The 25,188-nt window shown below is 41.1% G+C and overlaps 2 protein-coding genes across 2 annotated transcripts; one reads left to right on the top strand and one right to left on the bottom strand.

Annotated features, from left to right (window-relative positions):
• LOC145394403 (exosome complex component RRP43-like) lies at window positions 1–6,022 on the top strand. Its single transcript, XM_080268276.1, has 6 exons — window positions 1–66; window positions 1,919–2,156; window positions 2,956–3,063; window positions 4,567–4,746; window positions 5,037–5,084; window positions 5,799–6,022. The coding sequence occupies exons 1-6, from the start codon at window positions 17–19 to the stop codon at window positions 6,003–6,005; spliced, it is 831 nt and encodes a 276-aa protein (XP_080124402.1). The 5' UTR covers window positions 1–16; the 3' UTR covers window positions 6,006–6,022.
• Window positions 6,023–10,719: 4,697 nt separating this feature from the next.
• HPS1 (Hermansky-Pudlak syndrome 1 protein) lies at window positions 10,720–19,357 on the bottom strand. Its single transcript, XM_080268275.1, has 9 exons — window positions 19,223–19,357; window positions 17,951–18,088; window positions 17,569–17,681; window positions 16,425–16,670; window positions 15,512–15,795; window positions 15,150–15,161; window positions 14,745–14,857; window positions 13,593–13,796; window positions 10,720–12,110 (listed from the first exon to the last, which is right to left on the bottom strand). Exons 1-9 carry the CDS (start codon window positions 19,355–19,357, stop codon window positions 11,298–11,300), a joined length of 2,058 nt encoding a protein of 685 aa, XP_080124401.1. The 3' UTR covers window positions 10,720–11,297.
• Window positions 19,358–25,188: the final 5,831 nt, after the last annotated feature.

Here is a 25,188-nt window from a genome sequence, read left to right as displayed (position 1 = left end):
GCAAAATAGAACTGTCATGGCTACTCAAGAAGTTTGGAAGACCTTCGAGCCAGATAACTACTACAGGTAGCTATGTTACACAGCTTTGGTTTGGTTCTTGTGATGATACTTTGTAGATACAGTATTTAAAAATGTTTGACTTCACCTGTAGTTTGATAGTAATAGTAATACAGTACAGTGAACTCTCAGTTATCTAACTTAATTCAGCCAAGCCCTACGCTGAACAGCGTGAAACGCTGGATATTGCATAGTACCCCCATCAGCTCAATATTTGGCATCAGGTTGGATATTGTGTTATATTCTGTGTCAACCATCTATCCTAAAAACTTTCCCAGGAGTAAAAGATGAAAATTAAGCATAAAATACAATAATGATACAATACAGTAATACAGCGCAAATTGATACACCTCAACGCTGGATGTTGCATCGAACTGCTGGTTACATCCTGTTTTGGTGCTGGATATCGCATTAATATAGCTGAGCCAGCAGCGTCAAATATTGCGTTGGGCCGTGGACAGCACCTTGCTGTGGTGAGGAGCGAGGAAGTGTATGGTTTGGTTCCTGGATGGATGTCACATTTGCATATCCACCCAGTTAACAGGAACCATAGTAGTCTCCACATCATGCAGTTATTTGGTTATATGGCTACCACACAACATTATAAATAGTTTCCAAGGTTAATGGAAACAATTATACCTGTTACTCAGTTTAGAGTCACCTAAGAAATTAGGCATCAGTACATTAAGTGAGTGGATGATGATCATCCTTAGTCTGGTAAAAAGGTTATGATGATAATTTAACTTTATTGATTCTGTATGTAGGTCAGGCATGTTTCTTTTTCTTCCATGTATGTTTGCATGAAGTAGTAGTTCAAATATCCTGTATTAAGTTCATTTTCTCTTAGCTCATAAATGTAGCCTAAAGTGAAAAAGAGAAAACAGTAGGGAACTACCAGCACATAAAGTGTTTTGGCTGAAGTTGAGTGTAATCTTGAAAACATATACTGTACTATTATGAAGGTAACCTGTGAGTGAGGTGCAGAGTCAGAGGGAATATTTTCAATTACAGGCACTGTACTGTATACTGAAGGTAAATCTTGTAAGAGACTGGTAATGGTTGGTATTTAATTTAGTTTATTCTTGCTACCTCCAGATTATTTTATTTTTAGATGATTTATCAAACTGGGCAGGTGAGATACTCCTTGCATAATCCCTTCAGTATAAGCCTTTGGTAAATTGAATGAAATCACATGAAGGTAGCAGGAGTAAATTAAGGTGTATGATGCCAGAGTGAAGAGGTTATTGATGTTTACCCACCCTTATTAAACTTTCAGGATAAGGGATTAATCTCTGAGGATTTCATTTTTGTTTTATTATTTATGTTACTAAATTATTTGATTCAGTTTAGGAGAGCACCAATGTAGTGAGGGAAAAATAAAGGCCATTTCCAACTTCTGGTTTGAAAAGTCACTTTTGTTTTGGATGACATCATCTGGAGGTAGGAAGAGCTATATAAAAACATCATCTGACAGAAGGCATTTAAAAAGATGGGAGAATAGATACTAACATATGATGGGAGGGAGAATAAATGTACAGCACAGTAGCATTATGGGATGAGAGCAGTCATAGTGTTGTTGTCTTGACCTTACACTCATGTGAATGTGACCAGTAGGCTGCTGGCTAAGATTGCCCTTCTCCTGCAGTGCACCATCCTCCATTTAAAGGATGGGATGGGAATTAAGGGATACTCATATAACTGAGTAGCAGAGTTGCCCAATTATGTTGGTATCATCATGTGAGGAGTTTCTCTCACCAGTATCATGTGAAAGCTTCTCTCACTGATATTGGATAAGTTCTGTATCTGTAATATGTGATAGTCTAATCTGCAGCAGCAGTATGTACTGAACTGGTTTCTTCAGGACATATTTGGACATTGGAAAAAGACCTGATGGACGAGAGCTGCTTGGATTCCGACCCATCACAGTGAAGGCTGGGACAGTGACCACGGCGGAGGGGTCGTCCACAGTGCGGCGGGGTCACACCATGGTCATCTGTGGCATCAAGGCTGAAGTGGCCACACCAACCCTTAGCAACCCAGAGCATGGCTTTTTTGCCCCTAATGTGGAGCTTCACCCATGCTGTTCACGCAAGTTTATTGTAAGTATACAGTTATTAGAATTGTAAGTACAGTATACAGTATTAGAATGCTGCAGAGTCAGGAAGTGACTGGAGATTTTTCAGGCATGTATCGCCACCAAGGGAGTAGAGTAGTCATTTACCTCTTTCCCTTCCCTTTCCTCTTATCCTTCATTCTTTCCTTCCTTCCTCATCTGTCTTTCTTTCCTCTTCCTTTTGCCTATGGGTGACCCTACACTGAGTGACAAGCCAAGTGGTTTCCTGTACACCAGGAAACCATCTGCTACCCTGGGTGGTAACTGTATAACCAAACTATGACGCCTGGTGGTTTAGTGGGTAATTAAAGCACTCCAACCAGATTGAGCCTGTGGTTGGGGTTTATTGCTTACACAGTGCCACTTAGGGATGTGTTAGGCTGGTCACTCTTATCATAAATGTCAGGACCAACTTGCCTAGCCCCGGGCTCCTAGATTTCTCATCAGGCAACACAGGATTAGATGATGTATGTATGTATGTATGGTATATATCTTAGCTTAGCCTTGGGCCCTTACACCTTGAAGGGGGTAAAATAGTTTGGTTGTTGCAGTTTGCCTTGTTATAAGTTGCCTTGTTTATGAATGTTGTTCAGTTCACACTAAATTACACAAAAATTGCCTTTTAAGGTTCCATAGCTACCTTTTAGGCAGATCTACCAGTTTCTCCAGGTTTTCAGTACCTGTTACAGTACAGTATATGGAAAAAGTTGACATTTTGCAACATCACCTTGACAGGAATTGCTTGTGTTCAGGCTCTGTTATGTATGTCTTTTTTGGTGCTTCAGTCAGGTGCCCCTGGAATGTTGGCTATGGACATAAGTGTGTTTCTGCAGCGGGTACTGTCCAGTGCTGGAGTCATTGACGTTGCAGATCTCTGTCTTGTCCCCAACAAGGTAGGTGTACCACAAATTGTTGAGCGAGGAATTGACTAGGAAACTATATGTGAATGAGGTTGAGGGATTGAGAGAGAGAGAGAGAGAAAGAGAGGGAGGCAGTCTGAAGCTGAGGTTGTGGGAAAAGGAGACTGAGAAGGGGGTGGAGGGACAGAGTAAATAAATACTGTACAGTACAACCTCCCAAATCAGAACATGCAGTTGCCAAAAACTTCCTTTTTCAATAATATTTTTGCTTGCATTAGGGGAGTATTGATATCATCTGTCCTTACATAATCAATACATATTTGAAGAAAAATTTTTTGTGGATAAGTACCCTATAACAATGAACGCTGTAATAGCTACGGTACCAGTCGTATGTGGGTTCATATAATAGCTACAGTACCAGTCGTATGTGGTACTTCATGGTATTTACTGTTCATGGCACTGTAGGCTATTCTTTTACCTGATTATTATTATTGTTATTATTATTTTTTTTTTTTCTAGTTATCAGTATGACTACTTTTGACAAATATTCCATTTTCAGTAAAGCCTTTGGAACTAAGCTTTTCAGATTTGAGAGCTTGTACTGTATATGAATTGGAATGGCATGGGATGGAGATATGGTCACACAGTAGCAGAGAACAGGGTGAAGTGAAGGCAGTTTGTTCCTGACCACCTTTTCCAGGATTGAGACATGTACATAATTTTAGTATTAACATCCAACAGCAGCATATCCAATGAAGTGGACCTCAGCCATTTCAAGCTCACAGACTTCTGGCTTCATCTGAAAGACCTTTTACTGTTTTTTTTTTTTTTTTATAGGTGCTTAAAATTGAAAAGAGGGTTTCAGGTCCTCGTTGTTTGCTTCTCTGTATGTAATATATCCAGTCAGCTTAATCACAGGCTCAAAGGCCTAAGTTATGGAGTTGAGCGCTGCAACTAAGCCCCTCATGGCATCAACTTTATGTTTACCTTTATCCAGTTTCTGCCCTCTTGGTATCAACTTCCATATTTCATTTTCTTCCATTCTCATTTCCCATATCGATCTACCTTTGTGGCTTACCATGCCTTCTCCCACCTTTGGACTTACTGTCTTGCACTACATGCTTTTTGCCACCCAGTCGATCCCACTCTCTCCATATGTTTTACTTGTGAGAAAAGCCATTACAGTAGTCCTCTTTTAGGGTGCAGCTTGTGTTGTGTGCTTCTTGCAGCCTTCATCCATACGTACCATATCTTGGACAGCGATTTGCCCTTCATTGTCACCTAAAAAAAAAAAAAAAAAAAAAAAAAAAAAAAAAAAAGTGTCTAATGGTTATAATATCCCATTCGGAGTGCATTGGTCCAGTCTCCAAGATGTGACTGGAGATTTTTCAATCATGAAGTGCCACCATGGGGAATAGGCTAGTCATTTACTCTTTGATATACACTACTGGAATATGGTAGCCTAGTCTTGGGCCCCTACATCAAAATGGAGGTAAAATTGTATTGTTTGTTACTGTTTTAACCATTTCATTCTAGTACGTGTGGTGCTTGTACTGTGATGTGGTGTGCCTGAACTACGACGGCAACATGTACGATGCAGCGCTGTTGGCAGTTATAACAGCACTTCAAAATGTCAGGCTTCCAGCATTCACCTATGATGAAGAGAATGATAAAGCTACTGTTGGGTTAGAGAGAACAATACCCCTATGTGTCAAGGTTTGTAACACTTCACATTCTGGGGTGGTCATATCAGAAGGGAATGCCTTCATGCAGTTGCTAGATAGGATCAGTTCAGCCACTACTAAGTTTTCAAAAAGGAAAAAAAGGATGCCTAGCTCTTTATTATATACATCTCCATAATTTACCAAACCAACTCAATCTTGTCAGTTCCCTAGCATCAACAACACCCAGACACCACTTTTTTTTTATTTAGCATATTTATCCACCTTCTTGGCCTACCACACCCAGTTAGAACCCAAGAATAATTCCCCACTCTTTTGTTCCAGAGCCGACCAGTGTCTTCTACCTTCACACTCTACAGTGACACTGTACAGGTGGGTCTAAAGGATATACCTTTACTGTGTTACCTTTATCATTCTTTTTCTGTGTCTGTCCTCATCTTTTCCTGTTTATCCCTATGCTGCCCTGTAGTAGCAGTAAATTTATATGGTTGCCTAATAACCCTTTGCATCACCCCAAAACATAATCATACATTAGAACCTACATGTTCATAATGTACTTGGACTCGGTGCAACAAATGACTCCCTAGAATGAGATGCTAACCATAGTTTTACATGTTGGATGGGTCACACCCCCAACCAACCACCATTTAAGCTCCAGAATCCTGGCACCACGTGATTGGTCAAAAACTTTTTCAGCATATATCTTCACACTCACCTATCTGAGTCAGTCATGCAACTCTCAAGTTAAAAATGAATGCCAAACCCTGGTTATACACTCTCCTGTACAAAATTCATCCAGCCAGCTCTCTCTTGTCAGTTCCCTAGCCTCATTAGCTCCTATACCTCTTTTTAAATTATATTAAACTTGAATGACCTTCCATAAGATCCAATGAAGTCATTAAAAAAAAAAGAAACTACCATTACATCACTTCTAAATGCTACAGCCCTAGTATGTACAGTATATATTCAGTATGGATGATGGGTATTTCTGCCAAAGTGGTTGTGCGTAAAGGTGTACTGTATTGCACTGGGACTGCTGGGTTTCAGAAAAGTAGTTTCTTATCATGCATTTCATTTTTGCGACAGCTAGCAGACCCCACAGAAGAGGATGAGAGGTATGGCAGTGGTGAAATAACAGCAGTGACACGGGAAGACAGGTCACTGTGTTACCTCCACAAACCTGGTGGTCGCTCCCTGCCCTCGGACACCCTAGACTCTTTGGTGGCACTAGCTGGGTCAAGAGTGGAGGTGGTTAATCAGATCATCACTCAAGCTGTGGCAGAAGCAGAGTAGTACCAGAATTTTTATGGCATTTTTTCTGTACCTTTTAATATTTAGGATATAATGATTTACCGTCTAAAAATGTTTGTACAGTACATACTGATTTCATCATCGGTGTTTGTCTTCTTTAAATGTTAATTTTCATCCAGATACAAAGCATATTTTCTGTATATAGTTTATGGTATCATGTATGGTGCCTGGTGATTTAATGGGTAATTAAGGTAGCTCCAACCAGACTAAGCCTGTGACAGTTCATATCCAAGGGATGGTTGGGGTCTGTTGCTCATGTAATGCCACTCAGGGATGAGTGAGGCTGGTCACTTTCATCTTAAATGTCAGGACTAACTTGCCTAGCCCTGGGCTCCTATGCTTCTCCTATGGGGCAACATAGGATTGGATTTATCACAACACTGCATGAGATGAGGTTACTTCCCACACCCTTAAGGTAAGCTGCACATGGCCACACTCCTTTTGCATTGACAGTACCACCGGTGGCCCCAGATATCAGTTTTATCTGCATTTATTCTCACACCCTTGTACCCCATTCCATCTCTTCACTTCCTAAATCCTTCCTTCATCTGCCTCTCATTCTCTGCAATCAACACCAAGTCATCAGCATGAACATCTCCCATGGGAGTCCATTTCTGAAGTCATGTGAAAGCTTCAAGTACCATGATAAACAATAAAGGGCACAAGACTGACCCCTGATGCACGCCAGTGGTTACGGAAAACTCATCACTTAAATCTCTGTTCCCTCTCAGCTAGGCATGAGGACCCTTTTACATTGCTCATACAGTCTTAACATTTTCATTGATACGATCAGTGTGATCTCATATGAAGCACCGCTTCCCAAATAATGATCATCATTTTTACTTATATGATTGCTGTGATCCCTACATTCGATATACAATAAATCATTATCCAATTGGTTTTCCATGAACGTTACCTGACTGAATAGCAAGGTTGTTATATATATATATCACTGGACAGAAGCACTGTACAGTAGTTAATGACATGAATGATCCCATGTAAAAAATAAACATAATTAATAAATGTCTACACCAGTATCCATCATACCACCAATGGCACACAAATATTCCAAGGAAATGAAATCCATCATCATCTAACCTTTTTTCACAGTTAAGGAGGGGATAAGGGGGAAATTAAACGTACAGTCATATTTAAATTGGCACTTCTATAAGGTCTGCAGATCCTCACATTCAGCTGGATTAGCATGAAAATCCATACCTATAAAACACTCGGGCCTGTATGCTCATCAGCTTAGGAGGCTTTGGAGCACCTCCCTACCAGCAGATACCTCTGTATGGCATATAAATACAGTCTTGTTGGTTACTTATGTAAGGTATATCCATAATACAAAGATATAAATGACTTGGTATACTGAAGCACAATTGGCAAGATAAATCATTCAGAAAGAGTGCTAGAAAGTTTTCTAACCACATGAGAATATGGCCGTCTGTGTTGTGACTTTTGAATCTTTATATATCAGTCTGGCATAGTTTTTCACACCTTACAAATTACAGTAACGTATAGTACATGACAAAAATACATAATTCACACAACAATACTTTCATAGTAAGCATATAGTGTATTGCTAATTAGAAATGAACACTGAAAATTATACATGTAATAACTATATTAACAAATAGCTGCTTTCAGAAATAAATGCTGCCAACCTGAGAAATTATGTAACCAGAACAGCTGTTCTCATCTTCAAAGTTTCCATAAACTTTGTGACTGGTATTAATTTGGGAACTAACCGAAGTATCGACAGGAAAAAAATTAAAAATGGATCATTAAGTAGAACAAATGCCAGCTTTACAACTAATGCACAAATAAGTAGGAACTAATATTAGTATCATCATTAAGTAGGAGACATGCACTAAGACCATTTATTTCATCATGATAATCATCATTATAAACAACTAAATTTTTCATGGGGGTGTATATAAAATATTGAGAACAGCAAGAAGTATAACTGAAAAGAAAATCATCATTAAATACCTTGCAAACCCCCAACAGAAAGTTGTTACGTAAAATTACATCTACTTGGGATCACACACATAAAGCCAAGTAAAAACATCACTGACACGGTGTGGCGAGTAAAATATAATATTACTGTTGTAACAGCATCATTACTGTGTTATGGTCAGTTCATTAATTTATAGGCCTGAAAGGATTACACTGTCCTAGTCCTGTATTGTCAATTACTGTAGTATGAACAATACAGGCTGAGTGCGTATTCAAGACTGCGATATAGTCTCATTACCACATATACTAGCCATTCTTCTAGTCCCAACTTAGCATTGCCCACTGAATAACATCTCTGGGCACAGCAGTCTGGGAATGTGATACAACAACTCAAACTGTAATGTATTTTTAGGTACATACTGAAGCCCACCAAAATCTCTTAATATGGGTATCTATAATGTTACATTTTTCTCCCACTGTAACAGACAAGTGATACAATACAGTATATCTGACTATCTGAAAATTCTTGAATGGTTAGAACAGAGAACCAAACAGCTGTCAATATTCAAGGGTTATCAGTACTTAATTCAGCATCTCAGAGTACATCTGTAGTTCATTCATCTTAACTTGGGAGAGATTTTTGTCCTTGTGCAGTTTATTTCCTGTAGCTGAATGACAATAAGATAATACTGTGACTACATCTTTTCCATAATACTTCTCTGTCTAGCACCATAATCTAGTGTTAATTTCTTGCTATAGCCAAGCATTCAAAACACAGAAATGGCAACTTTAGGCCAAGCTCATGTGAACAGAGTGTAGAATGTGTCACTACTCACATTCCTTTGTAAAACTGAATCACTTTGACACTGAGAACTGCTGGTTGGGAACATCACTTGCAAAAAAATACCAACATACTCAACACACAAACACTGTACTCATTCATGTCTTGAAAATATAAGTACAGTATACAGTATGTCTGTTAGTGATGAACACGAAAAAGAACAATGTAGTTTTAAATATAATACAGTATTCTTTGGGAAAAAAAAAAGTACATTACTGCAACATATATTCATTAACACAGTACAGTAAAACAGCACCACTGTAAATGAAATATACGAATGAGATAATTAGCTTATTCCATGGCTATTTCAACTGTTATAAATCTAGATTTAAAAAACATGGTATACTGAATGAATGCTTGGTTGCCACACTTGTAAACACCTACTGGTACAAATCAAAAGTAACTGAGATTCAAACCCTTCTCCAGAGTCAAACACTATCATTTCTGTGGCCTTATGTTAAGTAAGGGAGGGCGGGGGGAGGCATCAGTTTTGAGTGTGGGATGGAAAGTTGACAACTGAATATGTGGATACTGGTTATTTTATGAATGGTCACCGAACTGAAACATATGCATTATATGACTTCAGACTGTACACTGAATTTATGAACTAAAGTATCTTAAATTACCACACCAGAGAAGTCATAATGATGCTTTGAACTGCAGGGGATTCATCTTTCATAGTACATAGCATCATAACCTTAACTCCCATGAACACACGGAACTGAGACTTCTTGGTCACAGCTCCTTGATCTTTTTGAAATAAGATATCAAGGGGGGAAAGGAAATCACAGTAACACTCTCATCCTTTCTTCTGTTGTTGGAGCTATGAGGCTGTTTGCACTATAAATGATGCACGAAAAAGTTGACTTCTTTATGCCGACAATTTGTATTTTTATTTAGATTTAATAATTTCATGTCATTACACTCTGGTGTTGTTTACATTCACATGTACTCGTATAAAAAAATTAAATAATAATAATTACTACTGAACAGTACTGTACATTAACAGAACAACATAACATTTAAAGTATATTTAGTATCTTTTAACAAAATGCTAACAAAACAATAAACATTTCCAGAGAAAAATATACCTATAGTTTAAAAACCATAATGGAATGGTAAAAATGGAATATCTGAAGTGACTAGCATTATCAGGGAATTTAAAATTCCTTCCTACAGTCATTGACTATAAGATTTGGCTGATACTGTATCTTGATATATAATTTTTCAATATTTTGTTATGCTGTATAATCACAGCCATGTAACATGGATTATTAAACCCTACAGGTATATAAATACTGAAATCAATAAAAGAAGAAAAAAAAATGCAGTAGCTCTCTACTAGAGTTATAAATGAATACTATCTGAGGGTGTTTCCCTGTACAATCAAGGACAAAGGTTCACCTACTATTCCTCTCTGTCTGCTTCAAACTAATGTTCATCCCTTTCCTCCCCGATGCATCATATCAGAGAATTTTCTATGGGCTGAGAAACATACCAAGCCTCCCACAGCTAAGGAATACTTGCCAGCGGAGGAGAGGGAGAAGTAGAAGAAATGAAATACTAGGCAACCTTTTTTCCAAACTGTACTGGTTACCTGGATATCAAAAAGTATGGCACACTTGATATGTTGAGGAAAGTCTTCAGACTACATAAACCAGAATGATGCACTAATTACAAATGTCAGCAGATACATGTCTCTCTAATTATTACTGCTCCTCAACTATACCTGTATATACATTACATAACATTAAGGCTAAACCTTCATATAAAAACTTTCCTTTTTAATCTGGATGATTACAATAAGTACTGTATTTATGTCATTGTATGGATGGAACACATGCAAGCAACAGTTTCATAGATAACTGCAAGACAATCAGCACATACAGGTAATAATGTCACCATGAACATAAAAAACAGCTACATGGAACTACTACTTGACTTAAGGGGAAAAAAAAAAAAAAAAAGTTATACCAGTATAACATACTCAACATCATCATCTGGACTTCCTTTCCCACCCTAGGGCATGGTGAGGAGTAGCAGTGTCCAGACAGCCAAAGTTTGCCCAATTCACTGGGCCATACTTCCATTCACTCATCATTCAAGCCCACAGAATCTTGGCTCCAAACATTATTTAATGAAATATATAAAACACTGGCAATGGTAAATACTTTGGTTCTACAGCATCATTATTTGGTTCTAGAGTACAGCATTATGACATGATACTGGTCACCACCACAACTCTAGGCCTACCAAAAGCTGCACAATGCATGTTTCTGAAAAACTGTTCTTACAAAAACATTATGAATCTTAAAAAGTGAACTACCTAGTGTAGTCTAACTATGTCTGAGACAGTATTACTACTACTGCTCTACTGAAGCACTTACCCCTGGTCGTTGGCACTAGAGCTACTGAGCACAGCAGCGTGCCTGAGATGAGCGTTTGCTGGCTGGGGGTGAGTGTGTGGTGGCCTAGAGGAGATCAGCTGGGTTGGCATCAAGGGGCCCAGCAACCTCCCAGATGGTGGCAGCCAGTCGGCGTGTGTGCTCCAGAACACACGGGGACGTGGCCAGGCCCAAGTGCACACAGAACAACTCGTAAGCACGCACCCGGCTGGGGTCACTGCCTGGGAAAGCTCGAGTGGCCAGGGCTTGATAAAAGTCCTGACACAGGATGCCAGGCAGAGGAAGCTCTTCAATTGCTGATTCATGCAGAGGCTCTGGCTTTAGGGGATTGCTGCTGCCATCCTCAAACCATAGGAAGTATGCATAGTTGAATGTGGTGTCCTTCCACATGAGGGAGAGGTGACCTTTGCTCAAGTGGCTGCGGGCAAACTCCACCATTGACCAAACCCGAGCTAACGTGAGTGCACGGGTGGGATTGGAGGTGTCATCCTCCCCTGGGCCCTCTGGCAGCAAGGTTGGGGCAGTCAGCTGGTGGGCTGAGCGGTCCACATAAAGGAAATGAACAAGGCCTGGGAACTCCTCCAGGTACTTGCTGATAGTAAGGGCTGACCGACACCCCAATGTCATATTTCTCAGTGCTTTCACCTCAAGGAAGTGGCAGTAATCAGCCATGCGAACAGATGCAGTAACAACAGCAGCCTCTATTAAGGCTGCTCCTGCTGTGGATGACACTCCCAGGCATGCAGCCCGCCATGCAGATCGCACACTGTCCACCAAAGAAGTAAGAGAGGCATCCACTCGAGAAGGAACATCCTCACCTCCACTCTTAAGCCATTCCTCTACACCACTTCTCTTCACACCCTCCCATCGGTACTGTACCTGTGAACAATAAATCCGTTGGCAACTATATAAAACTGAGCAAACATGAGGTGGAAACCCTCTCTGTACTGGTGATAAGCTGTACTTTACATACATTGCAGTACACAATAACTCACTGCTGACAACTCAATGAATCCGATAAGATGAGATTGGGTTTAGTGATTCACATACTGTGTCTTTGTCAATGTTTACATGCACTACTGCAAGACTGGACCTTCTCATGGGAAGAAAAGCAACAGCTGAATCAACCATAAACCAAGCTGGCCAAGTACAAATGGAGATGCAGTGACTATTGAGATTGGTGCATGTAAAGGTCAAAACAGTGTATTGTCAAAATACTTAAAACAACCACTCTAAAATTTTGCCAGATTGGTCACAAAACTGGAATACAAAGTGAAACTGAGAAAAAAAAAAAAAAAAAAAAAAAAAAAAGGTGGAAGGGCTGAGAAACAAATCAGTATATGATGCATATGAAAGAAAATTAGTGGAAGAGTTACAGTCAATGAATTAGGAACAAATGGATCTGGATAATATGTGGAGTGCATACATAAACTGCACAATGCTAAAGCTAAGTGTAGTATTGCAAGAGTAATGACTTGTAGGAAACAAACGGCTTGATGGAATGTTGAAGCTGAAAAAAGCAGTGGAGAAAAACATGAGGAAACAGTTACAATGAGTGTAAGACAAAAGTTCAGATGGAAGAATGAGAGAATATAGTGAGTGAAACAAATATAAAAAGAGGTTAGTAATGAGATAGAAAAAAAAAATAAAAGGTAAAAGATGAACTTGGAAGAAACTAGGATCTAAACCACTAAGAATACAGTGCAAAAATTTAAAAATGAGTAGAAAGTGGTAAAATGTAGGAATGAAAAATGATAAAGGAGGAAAGAATAAGGAGCTAGTGGAAAGAAAAACTGATGAATGGGAATGATGAAGACAAAGGGATGACACACATGACTGTATTATATGTCATACAAAAAAGTTATGTGATGGCCAAAACTGCAGCAACAAGATAGCTACATAGCAGAGGATGCGGTGACATAATGAACAATGGAAAGCACAGGTATACCGGTATGCAGAAATGGTGAATGCTAGTGAGAGTGGAATGACATATGTGTGGAAAATGAACTAGAGGGCAAAGACTGGAGCTGTTTTCCTGTAGTGGAAAAATGCTGTGACTGTACCTTCAAACAAATGTAAAGGTAATAAGTCGGTGCAAAAAAAGTTGTGTTATGTCTTTTGTTACAGGAAAAGATTACAGAATATTAAAAACAGAGAAGGTAAGCAGTATGTCATAATATACGTGAAAAAGAGTGGTTTCAGGAATGGCACAGAATATACTGTATTTATCAAACACCCACAATAAGGCATACATTAATGAAGCATGTCCTGCCCTATCTTATTCTGTCCTGTTCTACACATATCTGTTCACAAACTACAGTCTTGCCTCGTCCTACTATCCTGTTGTATCAGTGTCCTCACCTGCTGTAGTGCCTTCTCCACACGGTCGAATGTTCGTCCTCTGGGTAGGCGGCGGGCAAGGTCATGTGTCTTTTTAAGGGCAGCATCACAGGCCTCCAGGAGCACCCTACCTCGCCCACCTCCACCCTCACTCCCACCCAGGGCCAGCTCCTCCAGGCACGACAGCACCGCGAGCAGCTGTGCTGACAGCTGTGTTCTGTTTACCTGCAACATTACCATAATAAAGTCATGCTGACTGTAACACAAATCATCCAACTCTTCCCTTCCTCCTTTTTCCTTTCCCCCTTCCCTATGCCTTTCCTTACTGTAACACACATAGCTTCCCTTCCCTCTTTCTTTCCCTGCTCTTTCTCTAAACCTTTGTTTACTGTAACATACACATCATCCAACTCTTCCCTCTCCTCTTCCCACACCTTCGCTCATTCTGACCGGCGGCATATGACCCTGGCAGTTGTGCTGCCAGATTATAATACAATCAATTGCTCATTCTAACACCCATGTCATCAAACACTTACCCTCTTCTTCCCATCAACTTTCTTTACCTCCCTACCTACCCTCCCTCTCTGTTGCTTTCACTTTGCTACAGATACACTCGTACTATATGCTTGTCTCCATTCACACCTGAAGAGGGTCAATGTCAAACCAAAACTGCTGTACCTTCTTAGTTAAGAACTTTCCACTTATGATTATAAATCTTCCATTCAACTTTGTTTTCAATGTTCAAAAGAGGTGGGGACATGGTGCAAGGCTGCTTGATTTCTAAAAGAAACAAAAACCAGGTACACACATCCTCCCACCTCTGTGGTAAAAGGTACAGGTACAAGACAGCTTACATGCACTACAAATGCTCAAAGGTGCAGGTAACTTCCATATATGTCCCATTTAACTGCATTTTATTTTGCCTGTCTCGTGATTCTGGAGTTCAGGTTAAAAATGCCATTAAGTACAATTTACTCACTAATGGGTAATTAGTTAAAAAAAATTTAATATTCTTACCGCATTCAGCAGTTTTCTCACAACAAATGAAACCTAATATGGTACAATAACTTCACTGGTTTTCACCACAGTGAAATCAATAAATCACCTGTTGGCAGCAAGAATAACCCACCAATTGGATTCATGGGGTTTCAGGTCCTGCAAAGGTTTCCATACCTCAGAGACTATGATGAGTGAGAAACCATCTGAGAGCGTGTGGTGGTGGACAAGGTGAGGTGTGAGGTGGCATGCTTCAGTTTTCAGTAATACCACCTGTCCATGTAGTCCTCCTTCATTTTTCCCATAAACATCACCATCACCATTGCCTTCTGTTTAAAGTAAAGAGATAGGAATAACAGCGTATCATCATCACTACCATCATCATTTATCATAAGGCTCATACATGTTTACACGTGTTGGCTTTGTTCACCTAATGGTGGCTCTCCACACTGCTTAATCTCTTGCAGCCTCTCTATTCAGTCCTTTAACCCTGAGGTCATAGTCTGTGACTTTGTTCCACATCTTTTTCAGTCAACCTCTCACAGCTGTACCCTCGGTGTTCACATCTCTCGCCCTCTGCACCCCGTTGTTCTCCTACATCCTCTCCATAGACTCAAATCATCTCAATTTACCCCTTCTCATCACAATATTAATACATTCAAGTCCCATCCTTTCTGTCAATTCTTCACTCACAATCCTGACTCCCTAGACTCATTCAAGGGCACACTACACATACACCTAATCATTCTCATCACTGTACATTTGAACCTCTATCATCATTATTATCACTCACTGTTGTCATCATCTGCCTAACCCTAAATCGCACAAAAAAATGACTGTGAAATAAAGAAATAAATACACAAAGACAGATAAATAGATGGGCAGACAGAAAGAGCAGAAGCACTGATAGACAACAGACAGATCATTCCTCTCTATGAACTGACCCTGAGGTTGTGAAGCAGTGCGAGCAGGGGCAGGAGTGCCAGGAATGCTGTAGAATTCCCCCGAGTCAGTGCTTTCATCCACCACTATCCCATCATCCTCCCGCCTCTCCCCTTCCTCCTCCAGCCCTATCCCTTCTTCCCTGCCATCATCATCATCCTCTGGCTCGACCTTCCCCACATGCTTGTCCTCTGAATAGTGTTGTTCTCCATCCCTAACTTGATTTGCAGCCACAAGCAGGTTGAGGAAAAGGAGATCTGATGCTGTCAGCTCTGATGCATTCCGGCTGTTTGCAAAAAAAGACTGAGGTTAAGAAGGCTTTTATTGTTATGATCATCATCATCATTCATCCATTTTTATCCTTTTCACTTCAGTATGTTAATACCATGATACGTGCAAGATTCTGTCAACAGACTTTTATCCAGTACTACACTGTAATCCCCAACATACAACATTCAAATTAAGAAACCTGTGCCATCTAGGAACTGCATACAAAGATATGTGTCAATACAAATCTCTACACAGTAAGAACTGAAAACTCAATACCAATTACATTCATTGTAGTAACTTGCCCATTTGCATGAAATACTGTACCTGATAATGCACCAGCTACTAGATGTACCGTATTTCACAGCACTAATTTATCATTACGCAGTCATGAATGATATTACACTCTAAGGTTAATGTACATTTCTGAATACCTTTGTGACTATCTCTAATCCTACAAATATTATTAGGATACAATGAACTGGAGGGGTTATGTATAGCCTTCACTGACACGTTTACTACAAAGGGTCTGTCCTAAGCAGAATAAAATCATCCAGCATTAGCAACATTAGAATGATAAAAATATCACTGTGAAGGGAGTAATATCTGCACCTTCATTGTATAGCAAAATCAATCTTTCCACCTGACCTGGAGTACAGTGCCAGTAACTTATTTCTGACAAAGAAAAGTGCATGTCGAGGGGTAAGGTCTGTTGCCGGCCTCAGTGTATCCACCACAGCTGCCAGAGCCTTGACAGAAGCAGCAGACAGCTCTGCATTGACTACCAGCCGCTCCACTGCCTCCACCAGGTAGCTCTGTTCATGTGCGTATAGTTGCTGCCAAGCTTCCAACAGGCGATCCAGCATCCCACTCTTCTCAACACTGCGCTTTAGGCTGCAGAGAGGCAGGATTAGGTGGTCAAACAATAAAGGAGTGGATTATTGACTGTAATATACCTTGCCATCATAGTGTCCTGAACTGTTCAAAAAGAAAAATAATACTCATGCATGAAAAAGTTTATGTATGTGGGTATAAATCTCCCATCTGACTGTGATATTATGATATCAGTCGCAACTGATTTCCTGCAAATCACAAATACCCTTGCTGATAACATGACCATCCAATCCTATGCTGTCCCATGAGAAGCATAGGGGCCCGGGGCTAGGCAAGTTGGTCCTGATGTTAAAGATTACAGTGACCAGCCTCACTCACCCCTGAGTGGCATTATGTGAGCAATAAAGCTCAACCACCCCTTGGATAAAACCCTACACAGGCTCAATCATGACACCAGTTCTAAATGAGAGTGCCCTAGAATATATCTATCAGTATGCAGTACAAGGTACAATGTTAATACCTAAGTGACGACATGTGTGTACTGTATATTTGGTGCCAGCATCCCACTCTTTTCAACACTGCACTTTAGGCCTGGGTGAAACGGAGCTTAGGTGGTCAAGTGGTAAAGGAGAGGACTGCTGACTAAAACTGTGAGATATATCACAGACAGATCTTCAGTTAAACCACAAACACTCCTGCTATACCATATCAGTTGAGGTGAGTAATATGATACAAGTTGTTTGTACAAACCACATGTCACAGGTAAAAGTGACACACTAGCAGATCCTATATGGGAGCTTTGAAAGAGCAGAATCCTGGACTAAGTGAGGTCACAAATACTAAAAGGGATTTTCAAAAATAAAATCTGCAGTACCAAAGTACACTATAACAATTGAGATAACAGATCACTCCTTCACTTCAGGAAGTACTTAACATCAGAAAAACAAAGACTACATACAGCGTTACACAAGGTCCAACAATGAGCTGAACAATTCTGATGGTAACACTGATAACTCGCTGCAGGTGTGCCTCCTCTTCCTGACCCACACCCACAAACAAGTACCCTGCATACTGTCAAAAAAGTCCACAAGTTAGTTATGTACACCATACTGCTACCTAATCAATACATATCTTGAATCATAAACAACTGGCAGTAAAAATACTGTAGGTGCTAAATTATCACCAACACAACAAGACACCTGAAGTATATACAGCAAAGCAACGTAACTTATACTGTACCTATACAGAACAAGGCCAAAAATTCAAATAGGAATAAAATCCAAGCAAGGTCACAATGAATATGAATATCTGGCAACAAGATGAACTGTATGACAACATACTTCCTGGAAGACAACTGTGGTGCCATCCTGACATGTGACGGAGGTGTACGGGTTGTTGAACTGCGTGGCCATGATGCGCTGTGATGTCACCAATGGGGAGAACAGCTGCACCACAATGTTTGGGTCCAGTTGTGCAACCTGACCATGCAAAATGACAATACAGTAAGTTCTTGTTCTATATCGGGGAGGTGCTGGATAGGGATGCCTTCATATAGTGGTACCAATACGACCAGGTGGCTCCTCTGCCAAGGTATACAAATGATCCTCAAGCTCCCTTCCTATCTCCCAAAATGAGATTGGTGGACTGTAGGAGAATGGCTGTTTCAATGTACAGTCCACTGGTTTCACATCCAAATGAACCTGGGATTGCAACAACAACAATGTACACAAATCAACTTTACTAGGTACTGGACATACAGGCCTGGCATCTCATCCCCATTGCCTGCAGGTTTTCCAAACCTATACTGTCAGTGGAGCACTGTCAAAAAGACTGTGGCCCACTTCTTGTTGCACTGACCACGGTTCTACTCACAGTGCTCTCTCACACAGGGTCGTCTGGCAGCTCTGGGGATCACAGACTTCACACTTCCAACTCTTTATGGTGGCATGGAGTTGTGTCAGCCATTACATCATCGTGTCCTATGCCTCCTTTGTGTTCCTAAGATCTGGGCAACTGCACTGCATCAAGCTCATACATTCCCTTCATAAGTCTCAGGGATGATAGATACAGGCTTCATAGTCATCATTGTCCTTAACACAACACCAACACCAGGACCAACTTTAATAGGACCTAACCTATCCAAGTAAGCCGTATCCTAAGATACTAACTGAGCATTCTTCAGTTCTAACCATGACACTGGCTAGTTATAAGCCTGTAACTTCATTTATATCTTCAATTTTAATTCATCTACATTTTACTTAGATTTTCAATTTTGATGTTTCATATTACTGATCACACTTGTAATAACTTTGCAATGAATGGGCTACTAAGAACAGAGGACATAAATAATGAAGTATAGCTACAGCACAAATAAAAACTGATGAGGCCGTACTGCAGGTGAAAGGAGAATAATAATAGGCCTACCCCTGATACCTTTACTCCTCGTCATGAGTCTTTCAACATGAGAAACGGCTTTACCAGATACCATAGATTTTGCTAACGGTTTCTATCACATAATTTACACCTCCAACTATCCAACTGTTGGTCTCTCACATCTACACTATGGATATAAGATACATGTGACTGGCTTTAACACGATAAAGTAACATCACCTCCTCAGGGTCCACTTCAGCTTGAGCCAGCAGCCCCTGGGAAGCTGCCATCGAGCGAACATGGAGCACAAACTTATGATCACATCTAAGGTACACTACGTCGTTGAGTTGGTCGAAGACGAGTACTGCCAGCATCCTGACGGTTGTAGTTTGGGAAGAAACACACTAATTAATATACGAAAAAAATTTACGTCTCGCGCTCGGCCTCTCCCCGAGCCCTCGGATGTCAACAATCCCTGAAGATGACAGACTAGTTCGAACATAATTGTGTTCGTCCCCATTATGCCCTGTCATGCAAAAAGAGTGGGAGAGAAGCCTCTTTTTACCTGAAATAAATTAAAAATAAGTAATGCAATTACATGAGAATAATGCTAACTGGTCGAGAAAATAAAAGCCGAATAGGTAAAATGCTATGGAGGGGAAGGATGACGGCTAAAATTCATGGTTTTAATAGCATTTCAATCTCTTTGTTCAGGCTGGTGGCATGCTTTCCTTTCTACTGCCCTTTTTATGCTATAAATGACACCGAGCATTTGTCTGGCAATAATATACACATTTTCGAGACTAAAGGGACTTCCATTCCCATTGCATACTTTTCGAACTGTTACAAAAAGGTGGCCTAAGTGATGGTGTGGCGTCTATCAGTCAGTCTGTCTGTAACCAGAAGCCTTAATTCCCAAGGTGGTGGCCAGAAGCAGATTGCCTCCATGTTACTCTGTCCTCCGCCACCAGGGTAACCTTCCTCCAACAAATACCACTCCCATTCAAATACCTCTGCACCCCAACCCCCCAAACCTCATCTTCTGACTCTTCACCCCCATCATCCCCTCCACCTCACTCATATACACACTCCAGTCTGTCTCTCATTTGTCACTGTCCTCACACCAAACCATGCTAAGGTACTTACAACACTTATCAACACGTCCACAGGACATCACTACAGCTTTCCTTCCTCATTGTAAGCTACCCTTTATATCTAACTTGGCCTAAAGCTGTCATTCTTTTTATATTCAATAGAGTGCTGTAAGAAGAGACTAACACTAGACTATGTTGCTAGTACTGATGAAATGCTACGGAATTGATGTAGAACCACAGCAATGTCTTATTCGTCATCATCAGAACTACCACACCTACCACCATCATCTCATCTAGAACTACCACTACATTGTTGGCACCATCAGTGCTACCACCACAACCACCACCACCACCACCACTCCCGCACTATCCTGGCTTCCTAGGGGTTAAGCCAGTTAGTGGGTGCGTGTATGGGAAGATGAACTCTCTTGCTCTCAACCCCGCAACAAATGTTACTCTCACGCAACCCCTCCTGCACGAAAAAGACGAACGCAATCATCCCTGCACGCAAAAGAGTAACGCAATTACTACACGACTCACGCAATTACTTCTGCACGCAAATAATCACACTATTCGTGCACGCAAAATATTTACCCAACCCCTTGTGCAAGGCAACTCATCTGCTCCACGCAACTTCCACTTATAGTAATTGACCAGGTGACTGCACGGAACCGCTTTACTCTCACACTGCACGCGACTCTCGCACGCAGCGTCCACTCTAATATAAATTCCTTGGTCTGCACGCAACTGACTCGCATCCGTACATCACGCAACACACACGTAACCCAACCCTCCAAAGCACCGGGTTTCTGCACGCGGGACACCTGGGGGGGAAGAACTTGAGATCTCCTGCCAGCATATAGTCGCGAAGTTCATAGATTTAAATTATAGGGGCTTCTTCACAGTTCATATACTCTTTTTACCCTGACCAAGATTTTACTCCCTTTGCAGCTTATTTCACGTAGCTCAGTGGCAGAACAAGGCAATACTATAGTCCTACATTCTTTCAAGAGCTCTTCTTCGTGACTAGCATCATTTTCGACTGTTAATCTAGTGTTGGAACTCTGTATTCAAGATGGAGAGACGGCAATTTTAGGCCAAGTTAGAGTAAACAGGGAATAGCATAGTAGTTGCAACCACAGGCTCCTCTGAGCATGAAGGTGCCCGTTTCCTGCAATTCACCATCATTTTTTTCCCGGGCTAGGGAGGGACATGAGGGACGTTTGCATCACCGGGCAGTGGAGTATATGGGTGCCACCACGTGAAGGCTTCCCTCTCCAGAATCCCTCCTAAATTAAGTTCTGAAAGCCACCCAAGGCACTTATATGACCTATACCAGCCGATAAAGAGTGGATGGACACCTGTTATCTTGTTTTTGTTTTATCCTTGCAGGGAACAATCTTGCGTGTTCCTGGTCTTTGGTTCCTTATTTCTTGCATTAAAAAAAGTGTTAGTATGCCCTGTGAAGATGGGTGCCGTAGGATGAATGGCTTAAGTACAGTGAAGGTTCGTTTCAAATTTTTCTCCAGTAGAAAATATAATCGCATCAAATTTTCCTTTACAACTTCCGCCTGTATCAAAGTGGAGAGGTACTGCATGCAAACTTAACCGCTTGGAAATTACGGGACGCACGCCATGATGGAGAGAGAGAGAGAGAGAGAGAGAGAGAGAGAGACAGACAGACAGACAGACAGACAGACAGACAGACAGACAGACAGACAGACAGATAGACAGACAGACAGACAGACAGAGACAGAGATAAAAGAGAGATGTGGAGATAAAGAGACAGGGATGGAGATAGTGAGGGCAGAGTGGTAAATTGGTGAAGTAAATGCTCACCTGCGTCTCTCTCTCTCTCTCTCTCTCTCTCTCTCTCTCTCTCCCTCCCTCTCTCTCGTCCTCAAGGTGAATTAGGTACCCTCTACACCACGATAGCGTATTCTTTTTCATTCGTTTATTCTTGTTATCTCCAGACGATTTTATTCAGCTACAGGGAGACTTTTTTTTCGAACTGGAGGGGTTAGATAATATCCTTCACTACTGAGGGGTCTTCCTATAATATAAAATCGTCTACTAGCAGCCTAATTTAAAATATATAGTAGCCCCCGTAGTGGTGTCAGGGTTAATACAGAGCCTCGTAGTGGTGTCAGGGTTAATATAGGGCCCCTTAGTGGTGTCAGGGTTAATATAGGGCCCCCTAGTGGTGTCAGGGTTAATATAGAGCCCCCCTAGTGGTGTCAGGGTTAATATTGGGCCCCCTAGTGGTGCCAGGGTTAATACAGAGCCCCCCTAGTGGTGTCAGGGTTAATATTGGGCCCCCTAGTGGTGCCAGGGTTAATACAGAGCCCCCCTAGTGGTGTCAGGGTTAATATAGGGTCCCCTAGTGGTGCCAGGGTTAATACATCCCTTATATAATCTCTCCATATCGAAAAGTCACCTCAGCTCTTAATTAAATCGTCAGCAGATAATGGGAAAGAAATACAATCTAGGTCATAATAACACATGGGTCAAGTCGAAATTTTGTGAATACGTCTCCTGGGATTCCTTAGAGCTCCAACATATCTCCGTTTCCACTTTTTTATCTTGCTTTTTTCTCCTTGTATTCGTGACAGAAAAGAATCGGTGTTGTAGAGAGATGCCTTCACGTGGCGGCACTGATATGGCCGGGATGCTTTGCCCCTCAGCTCACTCCCTGTTCCCTGAAAGAAGTATGGTGGCTTGCAGGAAAAGGGTGACTAATGTCTGAGGTTCACTGGGATCACTTTCAGATGAACCTGTGGCCACAAAAACAACAGCAAACCCCAAAGATCATATCTGTGCCTCCTTGTGCCTCAGTGCCCCCATATTTTTCCACAGCAACCACTATCATAACTTGAGTGATAAGCAACCGATAACCGATAGCGCACCTTCGTCCCACACACAGCATAACCATTTTGAACCTGTGTTCGCTGGTACTTCCCACCTTTCAACGCCTCTTTGTTATTATATCCAGGAGTTGTCCTTTTTCTTATTATTTCTGAGGCTATTTTTTTCCCCTCTAGTTCAACTGATGCTAAAACTAAACTTCTTTTTTTGAATCCATACTCTCTGTCGCTCCACATTTTCCATTTCCTCTTTTATATTAGCTTAAGAGTATTATTATCCTTCTGTTTATTATTTTGAGTACTGCAGAGTATGGTTGAGTGTACAGTAGATTGAAGCCTTGAGTACCTGGCTGAGAGAGAGAGAGAGAGAGAGAGAGAGAGAGGTGTTCGAGGCTAGGCTACCGTAGTTCAGTCCAGTTAAAAGTAGATGGCGTCCCTACTCTCCTTAGTATAAGTACATAATGGAAATACCAATACACCAGTCCTGTATGAGACAGCCCTAGCATGTATTCAATATGGATGGTGGGTGTTAGCGCCGAAGTGGTGACATGTGGAGATGTAGGAGGACTACTGGGCCTTGGGATAGGTCACTGTCCCCAAGAAATAGGCCTTGAAGCCTTTGCCCAGAGTCGGACACGTAAAAAAAAAAAAAAAAATGGAAAAAAACTCCAGTCACCTCTTTGATATCAGATCCATGCAAGGCCGTCACTCTGTATTTTCCTTTTATCTCCCTAATTCTTCTCCTTTGTCATTTTGTTATCGGGCCCTAACTTAAGGCTTAGTCGTATCATAGCTATCTTCACACGCACCCTGTACAGAAGCTCTCTCCTCAAAATACAAATGTCCATCTCTTTATACCTATATCTATCTGTCTGTCTATCTGTCTGTCTATCTATTTATCTGTCTATCTATCTATTTATCTATCTATTTGTCTGTCTGTCTATCTGTCTATCTATCGGTAGTTGTTGTGGTCACCCCGTAGGGTATTAAGGCGTCTGGCAGTAGACATAGACAGGTAGAAAGATAGAGAAATAGATAGATAGATAGGTAGATAGATAGATAGATAAACAGACAGATAGGTAAATAACTGTCCATGTTGTTTCTGTGATGGTGGGTAACACAGTACCGCACACACGCATCACTAACTTCAAAGTCATCCGCGTTATATGCCCACTCACATGCTGATTGCCAGCTTCCCTCACTCAGGCCCGGATTATCAGAGGGACATTGTGAAGCCTACGAAGGTTTTAAGGGGCCTAGTGGTTTACATTTTAATTGCGATGTGCTCTCGGGGGTTTAACTGGCGTCCTTATTAGCCTAGCAGCCTGTCAGGAAATACGTAGAGTAGTTGCTGATCTAAAGAAGGCAGTTAGTACAGAGCTTGGTCAGATTCACAAACACATACACGAACACTTCTTTGATGTAACTGTGATTTATTTTCCCAGTGAAGAACAGGGAAAGATGTGTGTAGATAATTTCCATGTGTACTGTCTCTCCTGGAAAATAAATCTTGGTTAGGAAAGCAAAATTGTCGTGGCTTTATTTATTTCTCTAGGAGGATGGACAAAGAAAAGAGAGTGGGGAATCATCTCATGTCTCTGTTTATCCTGCAAAAAAGAATCCTAGATGCGACTGGGAACTGATTGCCTAAACATAATAGTAGAGAATTCCACCTGGCCATATTCCCCTCACGTAAACCAAATGACGCATCAACAAATCAAGGGTCCAATGACAGAAAAATACACAGGGCCTACGCGCGTGCCCCTTCAGTACTGTAATGTTCTTTCTAACTAGTTCTTATGATCAACCGATTTTAATTAACTTAGGACCGCCCCCTAGTGGGTACGGGGTTACTGAGGGCCACATCTAACTTCTCCAATTCAAAAAATATCTCTAAGACTGAACAATATCGTCAAGCGGTAGCAAGAATAAAGTATAACACATGTCACTGGCGTCAAGGGGTTAATCCAGCCCTGCTCTGGGAGTGTCCATTCCCCCAAGTGTGGTGTCCCTTAACCCTTCACCCCATTGATTTTTTTTTTTTACATTCTTGTCCTTTCCAGACTAATTTATGCAGCTTGGAGAAGATTTCTGGTAGGACAGTGAAGGTTATATTTTACTCCTACAGTTCGCCTAAACAAATCGTGAGGAGACATCAAGAATGAAAAGTACGTCATGGGACTGAAGGGATTAAACTCACGCATTGTTTCTTTACTCATGCACCTGTCAGTATGGGAGATATTCTGA

This window comes from Coenobita brevimanus, chromosome 27 (assembly GCF_032717465.1).
Source record: "Coenobita brevimanus isolate Jiangsu-jjx chromosome 27, ASM3271746v2, whole genome shotgun sequence".
Lineage (NCBI taxonomy): Eukaryota > Metazoa > Arthropoda > Malacostraca > Decapoda > Coenobitidae > Coenobita > Coenobita brevimanus.
The sequence above is the reverse complement of the archived record's forward strand: the minus strand, read 5'-3'. Positions and strand labels throughout refer to the sequence as shown.